Here is a 23,854-nt window from a genome sequence, read left to right on the forward strand (position 1 = left end):
TTTTTAAGGCAAATGAGCTACCACAATGAACGCCTTCGGCTGAACATTTACAAGAGAGCTGGGGGATTCCTGCCGCCACACTTGCCTAGGACATTACCGTGACAGTTTATTGACTGTGAGATGAAAGGAAATATTGCTGAGAAGGCAATTAAAAGCTGTATGTTACACCCCAAGCTCAAGCTGAAACTCTGGGCCAGGCACTCGTGGGCTATTCCCTGGGTGCTGACACAGGCCCTTGGGGTTTCCCTTATGGGGGAAGTGAATGTCCCAGCTGCTGTCAACAGCACAATAGACCGTGTCTAGGAAGGACTTTTCCATAGGACAAATCTATGCCTCATTTTATGCTAACTGTGTTAGGTTAGCCTATGTGTGTGAGAGGGGCCGAGGAAAACAAACCACATATCTGCACAAGTTCACTTGGGAAGCAGCCCAGGATTTTACACCACAAAGTCCTGCCCAGACCCTGATAGCTTTACAGGTGGTCTCAGCCCTCCCCCAAGGGAAGCTCCCCAGGAGAATCCTCTCTCCTCAGCACCAAATGCGTTAGTTGGAAATCCTTCCCAGCCTTCCTCCAGGGCAGGCACCCTAGGGGAGGCGCCTCTGCCCGGTGCCAGGTGGGCCCCGTCTGATAAAAACCTGGGGAAGAATTCTTCCAAATTCACACAGCAAACCCTTGTCCTGGAGGAGGAGCAGGAGGAGGGAAGAACTGGAGCCCTTTCCCTGTAAGCCCCAGTCTGAATACAGGCTATGCTGCGCGCTCAGCACTCAGCTCTCTGCTGGGCCGCCCGCCTGGCCTGCCAGGTGTATTCTCTCCATTTAACCACGTAACCTTGCTTCCCCCCAGTCTGAGTAACTGGGCACTCTCTCAGATTCTGTCCCTTCTGTTCTTACCGATGCCCTACCCCAATATACCTTGCTACTTTGCTAACCACTGCTCTCTGTCTCATGCCTGTATTCTTTCCTGCAAGAAGACAAGAACCCAACTCAACCTCTGCTAACAACTGAATAACTTGCATGCATCAAGACTTCAATGTTTCCATATAAAATGATTTCTTTCAATTGTCAAGCACCATCATGCATTTTGCAATCATTGCAGCCAGGGGACTTCCTATTTACCATAGATCTCTATTGCATTGAGCAATAGGTATCTATTTAATCCTTTAAAGGAGAACAATGACCTATGTTTTCTCCCATTTTTGTTTACTTCAGCTCTTATGGAAGCTAAATGTTTTTATAAGGTTAAGTATCTGTTTATTTCTGCTACAACATATAACTGCAAATGCTAGTATACAACTCTCATGTTATAAAACTAAAAATACATACATACAAATATACAGATTGTAAACATCTGAGAAGTATTAGAATAAATTCATCTCATGAATTTTAGGTTAATGACATTCCTTTCTTGTAACTGACTACCATGAATGAAACATTTTTGCATCAAAATATTATTCAGGCTCAGGTCAACTGTACATTTTAATGTTCTTGCAGGAATCTTCAAATGTGGCTTCAAACAGGAAATTGTCTTTCAATAAAATAGCACATTTATAACTAGAACCTAGGGAGATTACTGATGCCATAAACAAGAGTGTCAAATTGTTAAGTCAACAACAGGAGTCACTGTGTACTTACTCCTCATGTAGGATCTCTGTCCTTAATGTGTTGTCCAATGTGAATTAATGCTATAACTAGTACTCAAACAGTATTTTACACTTTATGTTCTGTGTGGGTACAAACTGATGAAATCTTTACTTAATATATACTAAATCAATCTTCTGTATATAAAGATAATTGAAAATGAATCTTGATGTGAATGGAATGGGAGAGGGAGAGGGAGTGGGAGATGGGAGGGGTGTGGGTGGGAGGGAAGTTATGGGGGGGGGAGCCATTGTAATCCATAAGTTGTACTTTGGAAATTTATATTTACTAAATAAAAGTTAAAAAAAATAAAATAGCACATTTCAGACAGGTTACATTAATGCAAGTTGTTTAGCATCAGCTTGGCAGATTCCATAGCATTCTTACATATCACGTGTAATCATACCCATTTTTGTTAACAGATTTGTGAAGGCAAACTGTTCTCCAGGTAGATTACTTTCCAAAGTATTTCCTGTTTCATTTCTCTAAATTTCTGAAAAGCAAGCTTTTAGGATTGTGACAACACAGGAAAAAGAAATAGATAATGTTCAACTGACCATGCACAGTTTATTAGTTTATTATAGATGATTTTCTTCTCTTTATCTACTTTTGTTTCTTTTTAAATACACTATAAATGTACTGCTCTCAAAATGAAAGAATACATTAAAACATGCCACTGTTTTAAAGTATTGATCCTGAATACAACAAATACTCCCAGTATGTGGGAGGGCAGGAAGCGGATACCACAGTTCTCAGGATGAACATGGTCTCAGTCTCAAGCTAAGGAGCATGAGGCACACTGAATGGCTGCTTGGGCAGGGCACAGTGGCTGTGACACCGGTCAACAGAACTCAGTCAGTGCCCTCCTGGCCTTCAGTTCATCCCCTCATTGGAATTCAGCTCCCTGAAGTGCTTCAACTCCAGAAATTCGGCATTAAGAGTCAACCTAGGGTAACGTTTCTTACTTTTCTTTTTTCTTTTTTTTCTTTTTTTTTTTTTTTTTTTGACAGGCAGAGTGGACAGTGAGAGAGAGAGACAGAGAGAAAGGTCTTCCTTTTTGCCGTTGGTTCACCCTCCAATGGCCGCTGCGGCCGGCACATCGCGCTGATCCGAAGCCAGGAGCCAGGTGCTTCTCCTGGTCTCCCACGGGGTGCAGGGCCCAAGGACTTGGGCCATCCTCCACTGCCTTCCCGGGTCACAACAGAGAGCTGGCCTGGAAGAGGGACAACCGGGACAGAACCAGCGCCCCAACGGGGACTAGAACCCCGGGTGCCGGCACCGCAGGTGGAGGATTAGCGTAGTGAGCCATGGCGCCAGCCTGTAAAACGATTTTAATTCTTTTCAGCTTGTCTGTCTCCTTTCTTAGCCTATGAGATCACAAAGGACAGGAAGCAGGTGTCATTTCTCTGTGAATCCACAGAGCATATACACGTTTGTGGAACTGAAATGTAATGAATCTAAACAACATGTACGCTTGGTATTCACTGTTCTACAACAAATATTGCAGAATTTTGTTCTTTTTAAGTGCTTATTGGCTTTTTTTGGTCATAATAAGTCTACATATGTGCTACTTTCTAAGGATTTAATCCATCAACATTGGTCCCTAAGAAGCCAATTGTTTACCCATTAAATTGGTTAGTCTGAAATATATGAAAATCAACCTTTCATAAATTGTAACGCATTACATAATATGTTACTCTGTGGTATCCAACTGATATTGAAATATTTCCATCTGTTCCAGTTTTCCATCTATACTAGTATTTCCATCTGTTCTAGTTCCTGTTCTAATATTTCCATGAATTCCAGTGAATATTTTTATGATAAAGAAAGTAAAAAAGAAAGCTGAAACAAAAACAGAAGGGCAGAAGTCAAAAAGGAAACAAACAATGTGGAGCATATGGTTGGTCCTTAATACTTGTTTAGAAAATGATTTCTTATTTTTTAAAAATATTTATTTATGGAACTGGTGCTGTGGCATAGTGGGTAAAGCCTCCTCTTGCTGTTTCAGCATCCCATATGGGCCCCGGTTTGAGTCCCAGCTGCTCCACTTTCGATCCACCTCTCTGCTATGGCCTGGGAAAGCAGTGGAAGGTGTCCCAAGTCCTTGGGCCCCTGCACTTATGTAGGAGACCTGGAAGAAGTTCCTGGCTCCTGCTTCAGATTGGTACAGCTCCAGCCATTATGGCCATCTGGGGAGTGAAGCAGCAGGTAGGTGGAAGACCTCTCTCCCTCTCCCTGCCTCTCTTTAACTCTGCCTTTCAAATAAAATAAATCTTTAAATATATACATATATGTATATATACATATATTTATCTGAAAGCAGAGTTACAGAGAGAGAAGGATACACACACACACACACAGACACAGGGAGAGACAGACAGAGACACAGAGAGAGAATCTTCCATCTGCTGGTTCATTCCCCCAAATGGCCATAATGACCAGGGCTGGGCCAGGAGCTTTTCCCTGGTCTCCCACGTGCATACAGGGGTCCAGAGACTTGGGCCATTCTCCACTGCTTTCCAAGGCACATTAGCAGGAAGCAGAAATGGAGCAGCTGGCATTCCAACCAGCACCCATTTGGGATACCAGTACTGCAGCCATGGCTGAATCCACTGTGCTGGAGCGCCAGCCCCTAGAAAATGATTTCAAAGCACGAGAAATAAAGTAATGGGAAGTATCATAACAGAAAACACAGATGATAAATTATTAAAGAGGACAAAGCTTTCATATTGTTATAAACCTATGCTTAGCTCCTATTTGCAAATGTTCCAGTGTATTCAGAAGTCAGTCAAATGTATATATTTCAAGGCCAACACAGACATTAAAAGTTAAAGAGGAAGGATAAAATTCACATGCCAACAGAAAAACAAGTTCCCAAGAAAACAGACTGATCAGGCTCTCAATTGTCTTCTCCCCAAAATAACCATGACCTTGGCCCCTTTTACCAATAGTGGCAACAGCCGATGATGTGCTATGTCAATATATTATGAGCTGGGTAATGCGCGCACGAAATTCTGTGTCAATTCTATGTATTACGCAATGGTTAAAAGGGGAATGAGAAGGTCTGGCAAAAACTTATGTCTTTGGAGGACTCCTGGCTAAAGAAACAGGAAGTGTTTAGCTTGGAGAGAAGCAGCAGCACCTACATATTGCCATATTCATCTATATGCATAACTAGCTGGCATATGGTGGTCATAACAGGGTGCTAGATTTAGTCTCCGAATAAGAGAGCATGTTCTAACAATCACAACTGTTCAGAAATGGGGGTGGTGTTCAGAGGGAGGACGTTTCCAGGCGCAGGAGACTCAAAAGCAGGGACGGACAAACAACTCACAGAGCTACTGTCAAGGAGAGGCAGGCTTTGTGCAGTGACCTCGAAGGTCCCTTCCACCTCTAAGATGCCTGAACTGTAGAAACTCTTTGGGAATTTGCCATGCCATTCTGCCCTTCAACACGGAGGCATCCGTCCCTTACATAAGCCCTATAGGTTCAAATTCAGACTTCTACATAGCTTGTCTTTCCATTTCAAAGCAATTAATTCATTCATTTACTTCCTATAATGAATGACTGAATCATGTATTATAATCTGCAGTCCATAAAAGTCATTAGTCCATTAAATATAATTTGAATAATTGTTATTAAAATGAAGGTATGATACATATTTTAGCAAATATTCATCGTAAGAGAATTTGAAATCATGTTTCTTGTATCAATTATGTAAATTTCAGTAAAATGTGATTCTCATGTCTATATGGAATTTTGGTTACACAGCTTTGTAGTGTCGCCCATCAAGAAATTTCCCAATAAAATAATGGGTAGGCTTCCTTTTGCCTAGGGCATGAGATATAAAACCTGAATTAAGTTGGAAAATAGTAATATTATTTATGTCTGTGTATGTCCAATAGTCCATTGACTGGTAGAAGGTGGCAGCCTGGCTGGGGCCTCTCTTCATGGAGTGAGATGTCAGATAGGCATCTTGGGAAAATCAGTGTTGGGAATAATGCAAACAGGAAGGCAGGTGAGAGTAAGACAAAAGAGCCAGTTGAAGAGCCAGAGACTTACGAGGGTAAATCAGAAAGTTCATGGGAAAACAAAACTAAGGTAAGTTTATTTTGGTGGCAATCATTTTGAAATCCATGCAGTGTTTTCATAATATACATGTTCATGAACTTTTTGAAGACCTCCTATATGCGTGAATTTCAAATTTCTGCATCCAGATAAAGCTACCTGCTAACTCCATTTTATGTGAACTTTCTGGATCATCTTTCATTAAAAGTAAAGCCAAGAAGTTAGGTCCTAGATGAGACCCTAAATAATGAAACCAAGAGTTGTTGATTGGAGCTGAATTTTACATTCTTTTCTGTGTTTGTTTGGCAAGGTATAGAGAAGGGTCCTCTGTGTCAGTGGTCAGGAGAAGGCAGAAAGTTCAGTAAGAAATAGTGTCCACTGGTGACAGGGAAATTTATAAATGGAAGGTGGACTCCTGGAGGGAAACAAGCTGTAACACAGCCACAGGCGGAAGGCAGGGCTTCCAAAGGAGGCACAGCTGAGAGGTTTCAGAGGTGCTGCTCCCTAGTTCTACATGCCCTCCCCCACACTTAACCAGTTAAAATAGACTAGTCTCTCCTCATCCATGATTTGCTTTAGATGGTTTTCAATGCCCTAGGCATAGTCAAACATGGCCCAAAAATATTAAGGGGAAAATTCCAGGAATAATTCCCAAGTTCTAAATTGCACACTGCTCTGAGTAGCACGAGGAGCTCTCACAGTATCCTACTCCATGTGAGGCAGGACATGTGTCATTCCTCTGTCCAGTGTAAGCACACAGTACATGCTACCCACCTGCTCATCACTTACTAGTTTTCTCAGTGGATTAACTGTTAGCATGGTGCTTGTGTTTATGAAATCTCCCCCTTTTTTTCCCCCAGTCTCAAAGTTCAAGAAATTTGATTAGAGTATAATTGTCCTATTTCATTATTAGATTTTTTTCATACACTTTACTTAGTGTAGGGTTAGTCTTAAGAGTATAAAGCTAAGTGAAAATAGATCTTAGTAAAAAATAAGAATGGGAATAGGGGAGGGGTAAGGGTGGGAGTGCAGGTGGGAGGAAAGTTAGGGTGGGAAGAATCAGTATGTTCCTAAATTCGTACATAGGAAATGCATGAAGTTTGTATCCCTTAAATAAAAAGTTTCTTTGTAAAAAGAAAAAAAAAGTCATCTCTTACTGTGCCTAATTAATAAATTAAAATGTATTATAAATATGCATGCATAGGAAAAAATAGATATGGGGTTTGGTACTATCTACCATTTCATCCATCCACTGGGGGTCTTATTATGGATAAGAGGCAACTATGTCCGCCCTTAGGGAGAGGGGTGTGGCCAGCCCAGTTATCTCACAGAAAGGCTCACATCCTTGGAAAGCTTGTCAGCCTCAGTAAAGCAGGCCAGGTGGTCACACCAACTGGTGCAGCCTCCTCTCACCAGGTGAGAGTCCCTGACACTGAAGACTGTCAGGTGAGCTAAGGCAGACGGGAGGAAAAGCAGAGTCCTGAGCAGAGGGACACAGCCACTATCATTTCTTACCCCCTCTAAGGACAGAGTCAAGGGGCCTAAGAAGGAGACACACCATTAATCAACTGGGGTCCTGCCCCAGGTGTATTAGTGCAGGAGCACTGGGGGGTGGGGGTGCTGAGCGAGCAGGCAGGGACACCTGGTGCTATGGTGTCAGTGTCCTCAGTATTAAACCAACAAGGGAAAGGGCTCAAGTTGCAAACTGAGGTGCCCTGCCAAGAGTCAAAATCGAGACTTGTGTCTCTTCTCATCGAGACATCTTCACAGAAAACGAATTCCACATGGACTATCTTAAATTTCCTGATACAAACTATCATGAAATAATAATTAAGATGAAAGCAAGTGCTACTAGTTGGGTAAACCAGCTGTACTTCTCAAAAAAGGGTGGAGCTGCAAATGATCCCTAAAGGAGGGGAGGATTTGTATAAAACAGAATGGGAGAAGCAGGGGTTGCAGGCAGAGCAACCAAAGGCCAGTGGTGCAAAAGCAGGGTGTGCCCTGGACCGGTGACAAGGGGAGCCTTTCCAACTAGAATGAAGGTCAGAGGATCTGTGGGTAACGAGGTTGTAATGGCCAGCTCTGGCTTGAGGATGGAGGCTCTGAATTGCCATGCTAAAAAACAAAAATGCTAGAATCAGTTTTGGCAAAAAAGGAAGTTATATTGTCCTCTGAGGTAATTTTCATATTAAGAAAAATTGAAATCAACCACATAAAGAAAAGTGATTAATTGGATATATTTTGGTACATTCATGAAGCAGAACGCTATATATCCAGTTGGGTTAGAACAGCTATAATCCAAAAAGTTGTACTTAGAAATTTATATTTAGTAAATAAAAGCTTTCTAAAAAAAAAAAGAAGAAGAAAAAGAGGCCAGAATAAGATATTCATATCAAATGAGGGGACTTCAAAACATTTGTATAAAATGGAATTAAAGGGTAATTTAAAAAAAAAACTCACAAATATATTTATTCAAATGGACATGAGTTCAATGTTATACTTTTATGTTCATATTATATTTCTAGGGGGGAAAATGAGGTTATAAAATAGGAGGTACCACTCTTATCTGCATTTATTTCTTGAGAAAAGGCAGAGAAAAGCAAGAGAAAGTATAGAAGATATTGAACATGCATGTACACAGAAAATTCCCTCCCCTAAAAAAATAGATTTCAGACGGTAACAATCGTGTTTCTCTGCATGATCTTTGCCTCCGTGTATTTAATGTCATTTCCACAGTGGACTTCTCGGACTTATACGGTGAGAAAAAAGAGAAGGAACACAAACAATGTTCCAGCATATTACAAGTAATCGAGTAGGGGAGAAGAAGTGGCACAACAGGTCTGAAATACCGTGGAAAGTACTTATAAAAGCCTTCTTTGATTTGACAGTTGATGTTTAGCAAGAAAACTTGTCTGTTGTTGGTTTGCTAATCTCTCCCTAATTGTCCCTGGGAAATTGCACATCAGAGACAGGCCCCAACACACTCATAAGTGTCACTAGAACTGAAGTTTCCATCAAGTGACTTTCACTCTGGGGTCAACAGCTGATCCCAGCAGGAGATTTTAAGGGGAAATCACAGCTAAACCCAACAAGGGTACCCAGGAAAAGAAAAGGACTGGATTCACACTCAGATTAGAAGATATACCAGGCAGGCCCAGACACCTGCGTTGGGGTGTAGATGTTGCTAAGGGAGCTGTCCTGGTGACTTGGGGAAAAGCAGGACACTTCTCTAAGACTTGGGCCCCCACCCCATGTTCAGTGTCATCATTAGCCATGTTTCTCATAACAGAAACTTGGCTCTGGTTTTAACGTCCTTTTGGGAATAGAGTCCTCTCTCTCTCAACAAAAACACCTGGGCATCCTTATCATGGACTTGCATGTACACCCAGCTCCTAATTCACCTCAGCAAATTTGTTTCCCACATTTTAGCTGACAAGTCTCACTAACTATGCTTAGCAGAAAACAAACTCTCCTTTCCTTCGTGAGCTCCAGGGAAAGGGGCCAGGAGAGGGGAAGGAGGAGGAATGGACATCTGCGGAATCACTGCCTTGTGCTGCTCACTGCACATCAATTTAGTTCACAGCATCTCTGCAGCCGGTGTTACTGTGGAGGAGGGCAGAGGGTCAGAGAGGTGAAGCAACAGACTTCAGACTCCACGAGAAGAAGCAACCGTGTCAAGATTCAAACCCAGGCCTTCTGAGTCTATGGCACAGGCCCAGGCCCTTGGCCCTCATTCCATACAGACGCCAAATATCAATATTCCTATTGTTTCAGAAATCACTAACAGCAACACTTCCAAAAAACAGGCCGGATTAAGCTCAATGCGCAGGCACTACCCAGAGTGTATTAATAATTTAGGTTCCGCTAAAGCTGACATGCAGCTCTGAGAAAGCGGGGCAGAGCCGGGAATGCCAACCGAACGCGAGTACTCCCCTTCCCTCTGCCACCCACAAATCCTGACTAAGCCACCAGAAAGCAAATACAAACAGCATGTCTATCAGATGCCAAATGGATGGCTCGATCCTTATGTTAATCTCATCCCATGGAAAAGCCACTGCAACACATTATGTAAAATCCAATCACAACTGGCCACGGAAGACGAGGCTCTTCCACACAGAGAGCTCAGAGCAAGACCAAGGTGCACATGCACACAGACAGTAGCCAGAGCAAGCCACGCTGTCTTAGCCACGTGCCACAAAGGTGGAAAACCAAGTCCAAGGCCCGCATTGACCTAATCGAGTAGGGGAACAGTCAGCAGGGGAAGCTTCTAAATTTTCAATGTATTCCTGATCACCCTCTGAGATCCAATTTCAGCTAAGCCGAGGCACGTTCAAAACCCTTTGAAATGTACCACAGTCTGGAATTCAGGATTATTAGGTTCACTAGCTCTATGCTAATGAAGACAAGTACATGTGTGAATTTCATGTGCCTGGCTTCCCAGTATTAATATATTAATTCTATTTGGAATAAATGCGGATGGAATAAATGTGCATAATGAAATCATTTATTTTTAGAGAGCAAAGAACGACTGTAGCTGAAGAGGCAGAGTAAAGCAGGGATCGTTAACAATGGCCATGCTTCAAAGGAAAGAAATTAATTACGTTCAGCGTTTTTCAACATCAACATGGTTGTATTCCTGCTACTTAAAGGCAAGCAAATGTATTTTGGGTGTTGACAGAGCTAAGCAAATCTACTCATCATGGTACTGAAGGCGGGCACAGAGCCGGCGCACCCAGGGCCTGCCGGACTTTCCAGAATGGGGCAGGAAGTGCAGATGGCACGGGGACTCAGTGACCAGAAGCCAGGCCACTTCCAGCACGTCCTGTCTGCAGCACCTCAGCCAGCCAGGCACAGAGGTGCGTGTCTCTGGGATCAGGAGACTGGACGTTCAAGGATTTACTCACAGGAAACCAAACACACTCTTCAAGGTTACGGTTTGGACAAACAGCACTACCCTAGACCATTAGAATACAGAGCGTCAATGTCAATCACTATCATTTAGGACCTGATGCAAAACTTCTCTGGGCTTTCCAATAACACTCAACAGCCCCATGGAACATTCGAAGCTAAAGTCATGCACCATTTACAAAGCACCTTTTAGCTAGTGTTTACTGCATAAAACAAATGAACAGTAACGTTGGTGATGGAGAGGCATTAACATGATATAAAAATGGATTCAAACATAGATTAATGAAAAATGAGAGGAAATACCTCCAAACCTAAGAATCTTACACAAATGAATAATCTGCAAAGAGAATACTAAAATGGAAGAGGAAAGGTTTTAGAGTCTCAGAGCTGTGGGTTCAAATTCTGTCTCCACTTTTTCCTGACAGTTACTGATAAATTCCTAAGTCTTATTGTCCTTAGCAGCCAAACGGGAATAATGCCACCTCAGAGTTCATTCATATATGAGCAGAGACAATATCCTTTGGTAGCTGCCAGTTTTTCTGTTTTTTACTGTAAATTGAACCTAACTCTTGCTCACAGGTTTCCTATCAATTCAAACTCAGGCTTGCTAGCAAAGCCTATTTTTGAATAATCAATTTTTTGCCAAATTCCTTCCCTTAAGTTTTTCTATTTCCTTAACTTTTTATTCATTTTCATATTGTTAAGGGGGAAAGAGATTACTTCATAAAGGCCTAGGAGATATTTTCTGTCCTGATAATAGAAGTCTGGCAAAGCTCATGTTGACTCAGTTCCAACAGTCTGTCTTTGTCACCAGCTGAGGCTGCTTTTTCATGTTGGTGTTAGTTTCTTACCCTTCTACAAATTCCATTTTAATTTCTAATCTGAGCTCTGAAAATTAGTCTGCTTTGAGGTTCTAGGTTATTTAAAGTCCGCTTCTTCCGCAGTTTTCTCATAAAAATGATAACCATGCAACCAAACGCACTGGCAAACACATGGGAATCAGATTTTAAAAAGCCGAGACAAAATGATTTTGCCACCTATCTACAAAAATACAACCATTTTCAGGCTGATGCTGTGGTGCAGTGGGCTGAACTTCCTCATGTAGCACCAGCATCCCACATGGGTACTGGTTTGAGTCCCAGCTGCTCTGCTTCTGATCCAGCTCCCTGCTAATGTGCCTGTGAAAGCAGCAGCAGATGGCCCAAGTCCTTAGGCCACCCATGTAGGAGACCTGGATGGAGTTCCTGGCTCCTGGCTTTGGCCTGGACTAGCCCTGGTCCTTTGGGAAATGAACTAGTATTCCCTTGTGTGTGTAACTTTGCCTTTCAATAAATAAATACATAACAATATAAACATTTTGGAAATTTCTTATATTCACATTTCTTTATTTTACCACTAATGAGTATGGGCCTATTAAAGTACAATGCATTTCTAGTCAATGTGTGAAATCAAAGTGATTTGAATTTAAGCTCTAGTTATAAATTAGTCTCCAACCCCTCCTCTATACTATTGTTCTGGGGGAAAGAGCAATCCCAACCTGGATTCTGTCAACGGGACATTTCATGGTTCCGTAAAGAGTCATCTCATGGAGCTCAGTGTGCTGGGAAAACGGCGCCCCCAGCGGTGATGTGCAGGCAGTTTCCAAAAGGGAAGTAGTAGAGAGAGCACAGGACAGGGAATCCGATGGGCCTGGATTTGGATTCCAGCTCTACACTTACTCATTGTGTGACTTTGGGCAAGTTGCAGAAACTTGCAGAGTATTATTTCCCTAATCCAGAAGGCAGGGTAATAATACCCATGTCATGAGGATTCAATACACTCATCCACTTTAAGTAACCAATACAGTGCCTGACCCTACTGTAGTTCCTTATGAATTGTAGCTCAGTACATTGGAACGGGTAAATTCTGCTCCATTTACTTGTACTGTTGGGTGCCTCACTGCACTGTCCTTCTTTGAATAATAATAATAATAAAAAAAAAAACCCATGGTGTCTATGACACAAACATGGAAAGGGAGTTGGCCAGGTCTAAGCTCGGTCTTTCTGTTCGGTTCAGGTGAATGAGAGTCTGTGAACAAACAGAGACATCAAGGCAGCAATTACAGATGAGGACCAGTTGGGTGGAGTGCAGGGTAACTTGCTGCATGCCAGTGAAAACTGTGGAGGCCCTGGCAAGTGGCAATCAGAGAATGTGGGAAGAAGGGGATGTATTGATCAAGGAGGACAGCCATGGGCACTGGGGGTTCAGAGAGAAGACCTAAGAAGTGAGATTATTCATTCCACCCTCAGTCCCCAACGACCCTGCAACTTCTATCCTGGCTATTCCATACAGAGGGAGTGATAAGCTGATCGATAAGGAAAAAAATATATATATATTTATATTTATATATCATATCTTACAGATACATCGTACAGTAATATTTTGTTTCTTCTCACTAGTCACATCATATAAACTATACACTCAGAGTTTTTTCCACTTAGGCCAAGTAGATTTTTCCTCTATAAACATTTTAACATTTATGCTGGAATCTACAAAACAAAATGCATTTGTTGAGAGAGTCATGGGACACGTCCTCTCTGTGTGCATAGGGTTCTTAAGCTTTCTTTAGTATTTACCCAGGCGATCATTTAACCACTGAAAGAAGCTGATTAAAAATAGTGTTATTGAATGGAACATGTAGCTAACATCTGAGTCTTTGGGAGTATTTCTCAAAATGACAGATTTAATTCCCTAAAGGCTGTGGAAAAGTTTGTACAGAGCTGGACTTTGGCACTCACAAGGTAGTTTGAGAATGGTGACCTCTTACTACAATTTCATTCACCAAATCAATACAGCAAATAATTTCCTGAGTGCTTATGTGGAGTAAAAGTTGACAAGAGGATTGCCTCACTTTCTCAGCTCTTCCACCTCCTTTTGGCTGCCGTCATTCAATTACATTTAGGAGTTCCTACTATTCCAGTGGGAAGCTGGAAACCCTTGCTAAGTACTCCCTTTATGCCAGGAACCAGGCAAAATGTGTTTACAGTATCTCTACTAAAAAATTAATATCCCCATTTGATCAATATGGAGACTGAGGTTCAAACAAATGTAGTTCAAGGCCACACAGATAATCAGTAGCAGCTTCAAAACGAATTCATATCAAGCCCCAAACTTGTTCTTTCAAGTAGGATGGAGTTTCACACCTAGATCCATCTTCCTGCATTCCTTTCCTTATTGCTTGCTTGAAATTTTTTAAGCCCCTAATAAACAAAATTTACCATTTGTTCATACCTTCTTCACTGTATAGGATTCTTAAAAATTATAATTAAGATAAAATAATATTGCTCATCTAACTGCAGATACAAGGTTTTTCAAGGTGCTTACATGTAGTGCACAGATGTTTCAGTTTCTGACTTTCAGTACCTAGAAGTCCCCTGACCCAAGTTTAAGTCTAGGTTCACCATTTACTAGGTATACAACCTCAGGCAAGTTATTTTTCTTAAGCCTTGGTTTTTTCTATGAAAACTAATACTTGATTCATAGAGAAATTGTAAGAAGAAAATTTTAATCCAACCCTCCTATGCTTTGTTCTCTTCCTCATACTTCCCTATGCAGTTCCTACATCCTCCTCCTTCTGTGATGATGGTAGTGGTTGACTTTTTTTCTGCTCAAAGTCAAGCCACAGACCTGGCAGATACAAATAGTAGTCTGTGTCCTACCCATTCTAATGGGATTCCTCCAAGTTAAACAGAACCAAGGATATGACCCTTGTTAGTAAGAAAATCTCCTATGACTGAGAAATAATTTTCCAGAACTAACTAAATTTAAGTCTATATATTTTGTAAGTAGCTCTTTTGACAATGATGCATTATCCTATTTCTTGATGCCCCTTTGGGTTCATGATGGCTAATGTTGAATGATGGGATAAGTAACAGAGAAAAAAATATGACCTTTATGTAAAATATTCTGACTTGATCTCTATTGCTTTGCTCTTAATTCTTTGACTTTTAATTTACATCAATTTAGACAAAACCACAGCAGATTGCTTATTTTGAAATGTTACCTTTCCATACAAACATTTCTTTAGAGTAAAATTTAGACTATGTAACTGATAGTACAACATTATACTTAGACATTCATCTTCAAATTTAACCTATCCATCAACCAAGAATTTCTTTTTCAGTGACTGGCTTCCATTTCAAAATTATTTTAAATATAGAAGTACATTGACTTAAGTATAAATGCTTAATACAATATTTAGATTTTTGCAATTTCATTTAAATGCTAATTTATGAAAATTCTAGTTATTACATAATTTAACTATTTACATCTCAAAAGTGAGAGGAGTGGCATTTAGCCTAGCGGTTGAGACACTTGCATCCCATATCACAGGGCCAAGATTTGATAGCTCCAGTTCCTGACTCCAGCTTCCTGCTAGTGCAGACCCTCAGAGGCAGCAATGAGGCTTAAGTAATTTGGTTCCTGCTAGCCATATTCAAGACCGGAATCAGTTCCCTGATCTTGGTTTTGGCCCCTGGCTATTGTAGTTATTTAGGGAACAAACCAGTGGACATGAGCGCTCTGTTTCCAAAAAAAAAAAAAAAAAGTGATCACTTTTCTCTAAATGTGAGAATGCACCATGGATGTCCACTCACAAGAACTTTCCTTAAGGGACCTCTTCTATAGAGGGACTTAGAACCACAGAGACCCCGTGTCCAACCCCAGGTATTTCTGTGATGGGAGGCAACTTGTTTAAAGAACTTGAGCAGTGATGATGCCTCTGTGCCTGTGGATAACACTATGTCATCACAGTGTTGATAGAAATTTACATAAGGTGAATGCGAAAGATACCCAGAACACAGAGGATCAATCAAAAATACGTGTTTTATCTTTAGTCCTTCACCCCTTTTGTGTAGAGTAACACATGAAGAGTGCAAATGACCATGAGAATATGGCCTGATAGGTTCCTTCCTTTATATTACCGGTCCCTAGCACAGGGCCAGGTACAGGTAAGCCCACAATAGATTCTATGCATACCTATGAGTAAAATGTGATATGATTAACATATATCTTTCTAATAATTACCTAGAAAAACAAGCACTTCCAAACCCTCTGCTTTCTCTCCAAGGAAGTCTATGAAAAGCTAACATTTTTCTGTATTGAGAGTCAGTAAAATAAAACACACACACACACACACAAAAGTAATATATCATCTTACCAAAGGAAAATTAAGACAGAAAATATTATGGGTCTGGGCCGGCGCCGTGGCTCAACAGGCTAATCCTCCACCTTGCGGCGCCGGCACACCGGGTTCTAGTCCCGGTCGGGGTGCCGGATTCTGTCCTGGTTGCCCCTCTTCCAGGCCAGCTCTCTGCTGTGGCCAGGGAGTGCAGTGGAGGATGGCCCAAGTGCTTGGGCCCTGCACCCCATGGGAGACCAGGATAAACACCTGGCTCCTGCCATCGGATCAGCGCGGTGGGCAGGCCGCAGTGCGCCAGCCGTGGCGGCCATCGGAGGGTGAACCAACGGCAAAAAGGAAGACCTTTCTCTCTGTCTCTCTCTCTCACTGTCCACTCTGCCTGTCAAAAATAAAAAAAAATTTAAAAAAAGAAAAATATTATGGGTCTGAAGAGTAAAAAGAAACAGTTTTTCAACAACCAGAGTATGGAAGTGACAAAGCTAATAAAAAATTTTAAGGCAATAAATTCAAACATTAATAAATATATAATTTATATCTAACATGACCTTGAACTGGTCACAACTATAATTGCTTAAAATCAAGAAAGTGTTATGTTTTGTATTGAACAGATGTATTTATGTGTAGGGGGTGTACCATGATAGTAATAGAGAACATAGAGAACCAATCAAACAAGTTTGATTGAATTGTTTCTCTGCTCTTAAATACCATGGAACGTCAAAGGACAAAGGCTTACAGCCTTTCCTACGAGTGAGGTCAGCCTTCTCCCAATCCTTTTCCGAATGGCTAAGAGTGAGGACAGGGTGGCATTCAGATTTGCCCTGAAGGAGCTTACCTGCCGAGCTTGAGGGAGTTGACTTTTGGCCTCATTCCTCAAGGCTCAGGATGAAAACAATCTGTTCATTCTTCTGGTCATTCTCAAGAGCAAGAGCAACAACTAAGCCTATGTTGCTCTTGTTTCTTGGCAAGCACTTGTCTAGTGTCAACTCAGGGAAATCTTATTACGACGGCGTGATGAAGCACATACTCTAATTACACTGACTGTGCAGGTGAAGAAAGTAAGGCACACAGAGGCTAAGTCACTTCTCCCAAATCACACAGCTCATAGTGCAGTACCCCCGTACCTGACCTCAGATCATCTTACTTTATGCTCTCAGTCATTGCACAATACTGCCTCTCACCTACCCCACTCCCACCCATCTGCCTGCCCACCAGGCACCACTTTGATTATTAGAGATAGTTAGGGCACCATCTCTGGTCTCAAGGAGTTGGAGGCCTCCTGGGTGAGATAGACATGTAAATACATACTGCAGAATGTCAAGTATGCTGTCAAGCCAGACCAGGCTCCCTAAAGGCCCAGAGTCTACATACTCAGTGGAGCAGGGAACTGAGCAGGTTCCCTTTATCCCATATTCGCACCCTGCAGAAGTCCAGCTGTTGCAATGCAGAGCCTCACCCTACCTGGCATCTTAAATCCTGGGTGCCATAGGTATCCAGGTGACGAGGCCTTGAGGAAACTCCGAAAATGCCACAAGCACTAAGCTTCCATGGCAAGAAGTAATGCTACATTTCATGTCTTCTGAAATCTGCCTCCAACACTTCCATTGCTTTCATCCTAAAGGAGACTGCTAGAGTTTCATTACAATAAAGCCAAAGGTTAAAAATAGATCCAAAGCCCCCCGACCAAGTTTAAGTCTAGATTCACCATTTACTAGGTATACAACCTCAGGCAAGTTATTTTTCTTAAGCCTTGGTTTCATCTATGAAAACTAATACTTGATTCATAGGGAAATTGTAAGAAGAAACTTTTAAAAAGAGTAACCCATGGGAATCCCTCTGTACACTGCCTGACACACAGCAAGCGCCTTACACACTGTTGTGTCATCATTATACCAGGGTGTCTTTGAGGATTTGAAGTCCTGGTGGTGCTAGTTTTCATTTGTATTATCCAGAGTTAAAAGAGAACTGAAGAAGGTGAGAGGGAGAGAGAGGCAGAGAGGGAGGGAGGGAGAGAGAGAGGGAGGGAGGCAAGCAGAGAGGAGAGAGGTAGGGAGGGAGGGACAGAGAGAGGGAGAACGGCAGAGAGGGAGAGAGGCAGAGAGGGAGGGAGGGATACAGAGAGGGAGGGACAGAGAGGGAGACAGGGAGGGAGGGAGAGAGGGAGGGAGGCAGAGAGAAAGAGCAGGAGGGAGGGAGAGGGAGAGAGAGGGAGAGAAAGCCTTAAAGCAAAACATTAATATCTGTTGGAAAGGGTTGGAAAAGTGGACATATAACAACACTGGGTTAGTAAGAGATGTAAAGTCTGCTATTTAAGGTTTCAGATGGCTAGGAAATAGCTTATCTGAGAAGATTTTCTGAAACAAGCCAACTTTCACATGTCGTTACAGAAATATTAATGCCATACACTATATAGAGAGAGTACAAGCTAGAGACTTAGGCTCCCCAAATTGGAATCTTGGCTCTACCACTACCGAGCACGGGAACTCAGGGCAACCGGCTTAAAGGCTTGTGTCTCTGTTTCCTCACCTGTAATATGGGGATGAAAAAAAAAAAAAAAAACATTCTTGGGGGATTACACTGAAGATTCAATGAGCCTCCACTTATAAAACAATGCAAAAGCCAATCTTGAGCATAATAAGTGGTCAATAAATATGCTGTGAGAAAAGAAATGAATCCAGGAAATTTAATTCCTCATCTTTCCCTTCAAGCCAGGAACTTGGCAGTTACCCTAGAATCCGATCTCTCTCTCCCATCCTACCTACCAACCATTGCCAAGTTCTACTGAGTCTTCCCTGCAGTGTTTCTGTACGCTACACCCCCTCTCCGCTGGCATTCTCCCCGCCCCGGTTCAGACTCTCAGTATCTCTTGCCTGGATCGCCATGAGAACCTGCTGACTGCTCTCCCGGCTGCTGTCCCCATCACCCATGCTTGAGGGACAGCTCCAGACCATGGCAGTTCCCTCTTCCTATCACCACCACCATCGAAGTCCCTCCCCGCCTTGAGCAGGGTGGTTTCCAGATCCTGCACAATGGTCTTCATTTCTCTTTCTATTCCCTTGCCCATGTGTCCTGCCACACACTCAAGCCCTCTCAGCTCCAGGCACTGTAAAATACTCTGCTTCCCACACACCCCACAGTCTCTCCTACTTCTACCACTTTGGGCACGGGGTTTTCCTGCCCTTCTGCTCTTCTCACTTCCCTGAGACCATTCGCTGAGCCCACATGAGTCAATTAGGGTCTTTCCACCGGCTCCTGTGGCTCCTTTTCCACATTTTATACAGGGTGACTAATAAGCTCGTACCCCTCCCCCCACATTGGCTCAGGCTACACTGCTGCCACTATGTCTCCTTTAGCTTTGTCTCCAACATGTGAAGTAACGCCTCATCCACAGAAGATACTCAATAAATGTTTGCTGAGCGAGTACATGAATGCAAGGATAACTACATAAATGTGACATCAATGATCAGACAGGACATCAGTCACAGAATTAATTTTCACTTTATCCAGGTATCTAGCATTGTGTTAAGCACACATATGGAGAAGGAACTGCATGAGCTTTCTTCTTAGATACAAATTTCCTTAGGTCACTTCAAAGTTGTTTTTTTTTTTTTTTAAATAGGACATAGCAAATATATGCAGGCAGACACTCATACATTTAATAACTAAATTAGGGTTCAATTTTCATATTCAATTTCCAAACATACTTGAAAAATGGACTTAAAAGAAATTTATTATGGTGTCAAAAAAATCAAAACCCATGCACACAAGAGGTCTTCAAAAATATTCATGGAAAACACCTATTATGTAAAAGCACTGCAAGGATTTCAAAACGTTTTTGCACCAAAATAAATTTACATTTACATTTACATTCTATTTTTCTGTGCAAGCTTTGAAGCGCCCTGGTTATTGTAGCTCACATTAGGGAGGTGCAAATTATGCAGGCACACAGGGCACCAGAAGCCAGTGCCAGTAATGGAACAGCAGGACTGCACCGTGCACAAGAAGACTTTGTGACTTCAAACCCATATAGGTTTCCAGTGCGGTGGGCCATTTATGACCACGGGCTATGGAGCAGGGACCCTGCTGGGAACTGGGGACCAAAAGAGTAAGTTGCTAATCAGGGCAGGGACCCACTGCTAATCCACCATGGGCACCATGTCTACCTTTGGCACGCTTCCCACCAGCTGCCCACCTAAGTGGCCCATCAGGAAAGGAATGTGAAGGGGAAAAGAAAATGCAGCAGGAAGTCGTGGGGAACGATGGGTGAGGGATGTCTGTAAACACTCTCTCAGCAACTTAACTGGATACGCGTTAAACTAGATATTCATTGAAACCTTTTCCTCCCTTTAAGTCAGAAACACTGTTGAGCAAAGATCAGGGATTCTTCCACCTACATGCATTTCCTTTTTAAGAACTTGGAGAATTCCTTTTCTTTGACATTACTTAAGTTGCTATGTCAAGAATAAAACACATCTTTATCAAAATTCAACTAATTAGAAATTCCTAGAAATTTTCTACTTCATATTCAAAATAAACCAACTATATAACTCATTGGATTTTTAAAAGCCTGATGAAATGTGAATCCAATGTTAGGTCTCTATGTGTTATGATTTGATTATAAGACTTGGTTAATATCCCGTACCATGTCATATAATCAAGGATGAATTATCTTGAGCTTGCTCAAGTCTGAATTGCAGAAATTTCATGAACCAAATTCTTTATTTTAGAAATTAGACATTTTTAAATCTGATAGTAGATGATAGTACCTTAATGCTTCCTAAGCTTTTCTGTTTTCTGTAATGAGAAGATTCTAGAGGATATTTCCGCCGATGGATGAGAGAAACTATCCCCCGAACAATCCACTAAATACTTAAAAACACCTTTCCAAATTGACATGGGGTCTGCAGTATGGAATGACGTAGCCCATACGTCTTCTTTTTTATTTGTACGTATCTCATAAATACAACATTAGGAACATAGTAATTCATCCCACCATACCCTCCCTCCTACCCACTCTCCGCCCCCTCCTCCCTCTCTTGTTTAGTCTTAGGAAGAAAAAAAAAAAGAAAAAAAGAAAGAATTGAATTTAAAAAAAAAAACAACTATGAGATCTGTTCCTCAACAGTCTAGACAAGGGCTGCTCTATGTTATTGCTTCTCGAAGGCGATTTTGCTTTTTTCTCCCCTTCTTACCTTTTAGAAACTTAATTGTTAGGAAAAGGTAAGAGAAAAGAAGAGTTGAAGCAGTCACTTTGTAGGGAATAAGGGTTATATATGCTATGCCACTGAACTAAATCTAGAGTAACTCTCCAAAATAATTTCATCTTAGCTTTGTACATTAAAAGTAGTCCATGAAATATTTTCATTGTGAATAGTTTAGCTTCCATAATACTCTTGTATGCCATATCTTTGATGGGGATTACACCCATTATAGGGTGTTATATATTAACAAGTACAACTGCAGTGAAAGCATTATCCATGGGCCACTTTTTAGATGTGCTCTGTGAATGTCCTGAGAACAAGACATTTAAATCCACTTGCATATTTACAATAACGATATTGTTATTTCTCCATGTTCCCTCCTGGTTGCTAAGAGATTTACATTGGACAGATTCTGTTATACTCATAACAGAGAAGTTTGGTTCACAAGGCATTTGCTGTGGCTCAGTGAGTCCAGAAACTCCTTTTGCCTCCCCCCTTCCCTATTTTGCTTCTAAGACAAGCAGGGGCCCGGGCACAAAGGCAGCAGGTCTGTCATGAAGCTGCTGCACACGAGCCTGGCTGGGCTAACAACTCTTCACACACAATATGGACATCAATCACGACTCCATACCTGTATGCAGACATATGAACCTTTGCCTGTGTTTCTGAGAAGTCAGTTTCTCACAGAAGGGTGGGAAAGGGAGAGATTTGTGGAGAGGGGGGCAATTGATAGTGACCTGCCCACTAAATAAATTGAATGCAATGAGGCCGGAATCTTGCAAAAGATGACAATTTCATAGCAACACTGCTATCGAATGCTTTAAAATATGACTGCATACAATTTCTTGGCTTAAGTTTGTGCTTTAATGAAAACATATTCAAGAAGTTTATTTACCAGAACACAGAAGGGGGGGGAAGCTATCCATATTTAAAAACTTGCAGCACAACACAACTGCAGCTCTCCAAATTCAGCCTCCTAAAGTCTACTCTGGAACCAAAAGCAGAGAGACTTCTCCTTATAGATTCTAACTCAGAAGGAAATGGCAAAGGTACCCAAAACTGCCATGATCACTCAGGGAGGAAGGTGCATGGGCCAAATCCAATCTGCATGTCATTTAGAGAACACGTGCGGCACTGGCCAGAGCAAACGGAGAATATCCTTCCCTTGGGAATTCTCACAAAGACACATCAAAATGCTTTATGACCTGCCTTCCACATTCAGATCACAGAGCTGTAGGCAATTTTTATTCATGGGCATGGAAGGAAAGTACTCTGGAGCCTCACTCCCCGGTCAGTATCTGTGAGTCACATTTAAGGGTAAAGCCACCAATGGCTCATAAAGTATTCGGCAGCTGGCGTAAGGTACCCCTGACCTAGAGTATTCCTCCTACCCCACCCCCTCACCACCGCATTGGGATATCAGAAGGGGAATCATGAGTGCCTAAGCTTTGATCTCAAGCAATCCAGTGTTGAAGGCTGCAGGTCCCAGCCATCTCGCAGGAATTCCTGCATTTAGGAAAATCATTCTCACCCAGCAGGGGAAAAAAAACCCTCTGGGATTCTAGCTTTTTTTTTTTTTTACCCCCAAAAGTTGTTTCTAGTAGTTTACTTCCATTGTACCACGAGAATAAAAGCACCTTATAGAAATAGGAAGCAAAAGAGAAGAAAGAGGAAGAAAAACGAGGCAGGAAATGACTTTACTGCTACGTCTTAAGGTCACAGATCTGCCTGAGCAACGTGCACATGTGACACAGTTCCAGCACAAAAGCTGCTTTTCCGTGAGCCGGACCTCCAAGAAGTACAAAGGCCAGCTCTGCCGGCCTCAGCCTTGAACCTGAGGCCCGGTGGTCCATTTAACCTTGACCGGGCTCTGGAGGAAAAAGTGCTCTGAACTCCTTCCCAACACCTTTCTGTGTCATGGAGCCTGCCCCTGCCTCTGTAAAGTGCAGCACACCTTCCGCAGAGCTCTGCATCGCCCACCCCGCTGGAGAAACCCTTCCCTGGCCTTGCCCATCTCACGGCCAGGGTCTGCCATAGGGTCCGCTCAGCTGTTCCCGATTTACACACCCAATTCACACCCCACACAGCATGGAGAAAAAAACAGGCCCTGAATGCACCCCACAGATGCCAGCAGGAGATTAAAACAAAAAGAATCCAGGCAAGACATATGCCCTGCATACACACAGCTACCTTTTTCTTCCGATCCCGGGACCGTTTGCGGTGTTTCCTTTTCTTCTCGGTCTCTTCTTCGGCATTGATCTCTAAATCCCTGTTCTTCTTTAATTGTGAGGCTGCATGAGCCATACTGCACTTACAGCGATTCTCTCAAGCACGCAGGGCTTCCCGGTACAAGGTGATATCCTCAGGCACCTCTAATCAGGCGGACAGCAGCATTCCACTCACTGGAGAGGAGGCTCCGACTGAAGCTGGCGAAGCTGAAGCTTTTAAAAACCAAAAGGACGGGGTCCAGACTTCATCCTCCACCTTCCTCTACCTGAACCCTTGCGGGAGAGTGCAGCCATCGTAATGCATTTACCGTAGTGAAGACAGCTGGGACCGAGGGAGCTCTATTATGGCTGGATCCCGAGCCACCAGCTGGAAGTGTCTAAGTGACTCCTCGGAAGGGGGACTGCTGCAAAGGATGCTTCTCCGAAGGGAGAAAATCAAGAGTCACCACACACGCAGAAGCAACAATCCAGCGCTAATTCTGAAAACCTATTTTAGAATCCTTCGAAAAAAAGAAAGGGCTGCAATTTATGTATCACACCAGATCTGCACAGAGCATAATTTAACCCGTGGTGGAATGGAGCAGTTCCTACTTTAGTTCAACTGCTGAGGGTGACAAAATATATAAAATAAGATT

General features: G+C 42.3%; 1 protein-coding gene across 1 annotated transcript in view; it reads right to left on the minus strand.

The window, feature by feature from the left end:
• ANK3 (ankyrin 3) overlaps positions 1–23,295 on the minus strand; it is a 348,893-nt gene extending 325,598 nt beyond the window's left edge. Inside the window, exon 1 of the mRNA XM_062214422.1 lies at positions 23,182–23,295. Coding sequence (XP_062070406.1) covers positions 23,182–23,295 — 114 coding nt within the window. The remainder of the gene's footprint in view (positions 1–23,181) is intronic.
• Positions 23,296–23,854: the final 559 nt, after the last annotated feature.

The sequence above is a fragment of the Lepus europaeus genome, chromosome 17, assembly GCF_033115175.1.
Source record: "Lepus europaeus isolate LE1 chromosome 17, mLepTim1.pri, whole genome shotgun sequence".
NCBI classification, from domain to species: domain Eukaryota; kingdom Metazoa; phylum Chordata; class Mammalia; order Lagomorpha; family Leporidae; genus Lepus; species Lepus europaeus.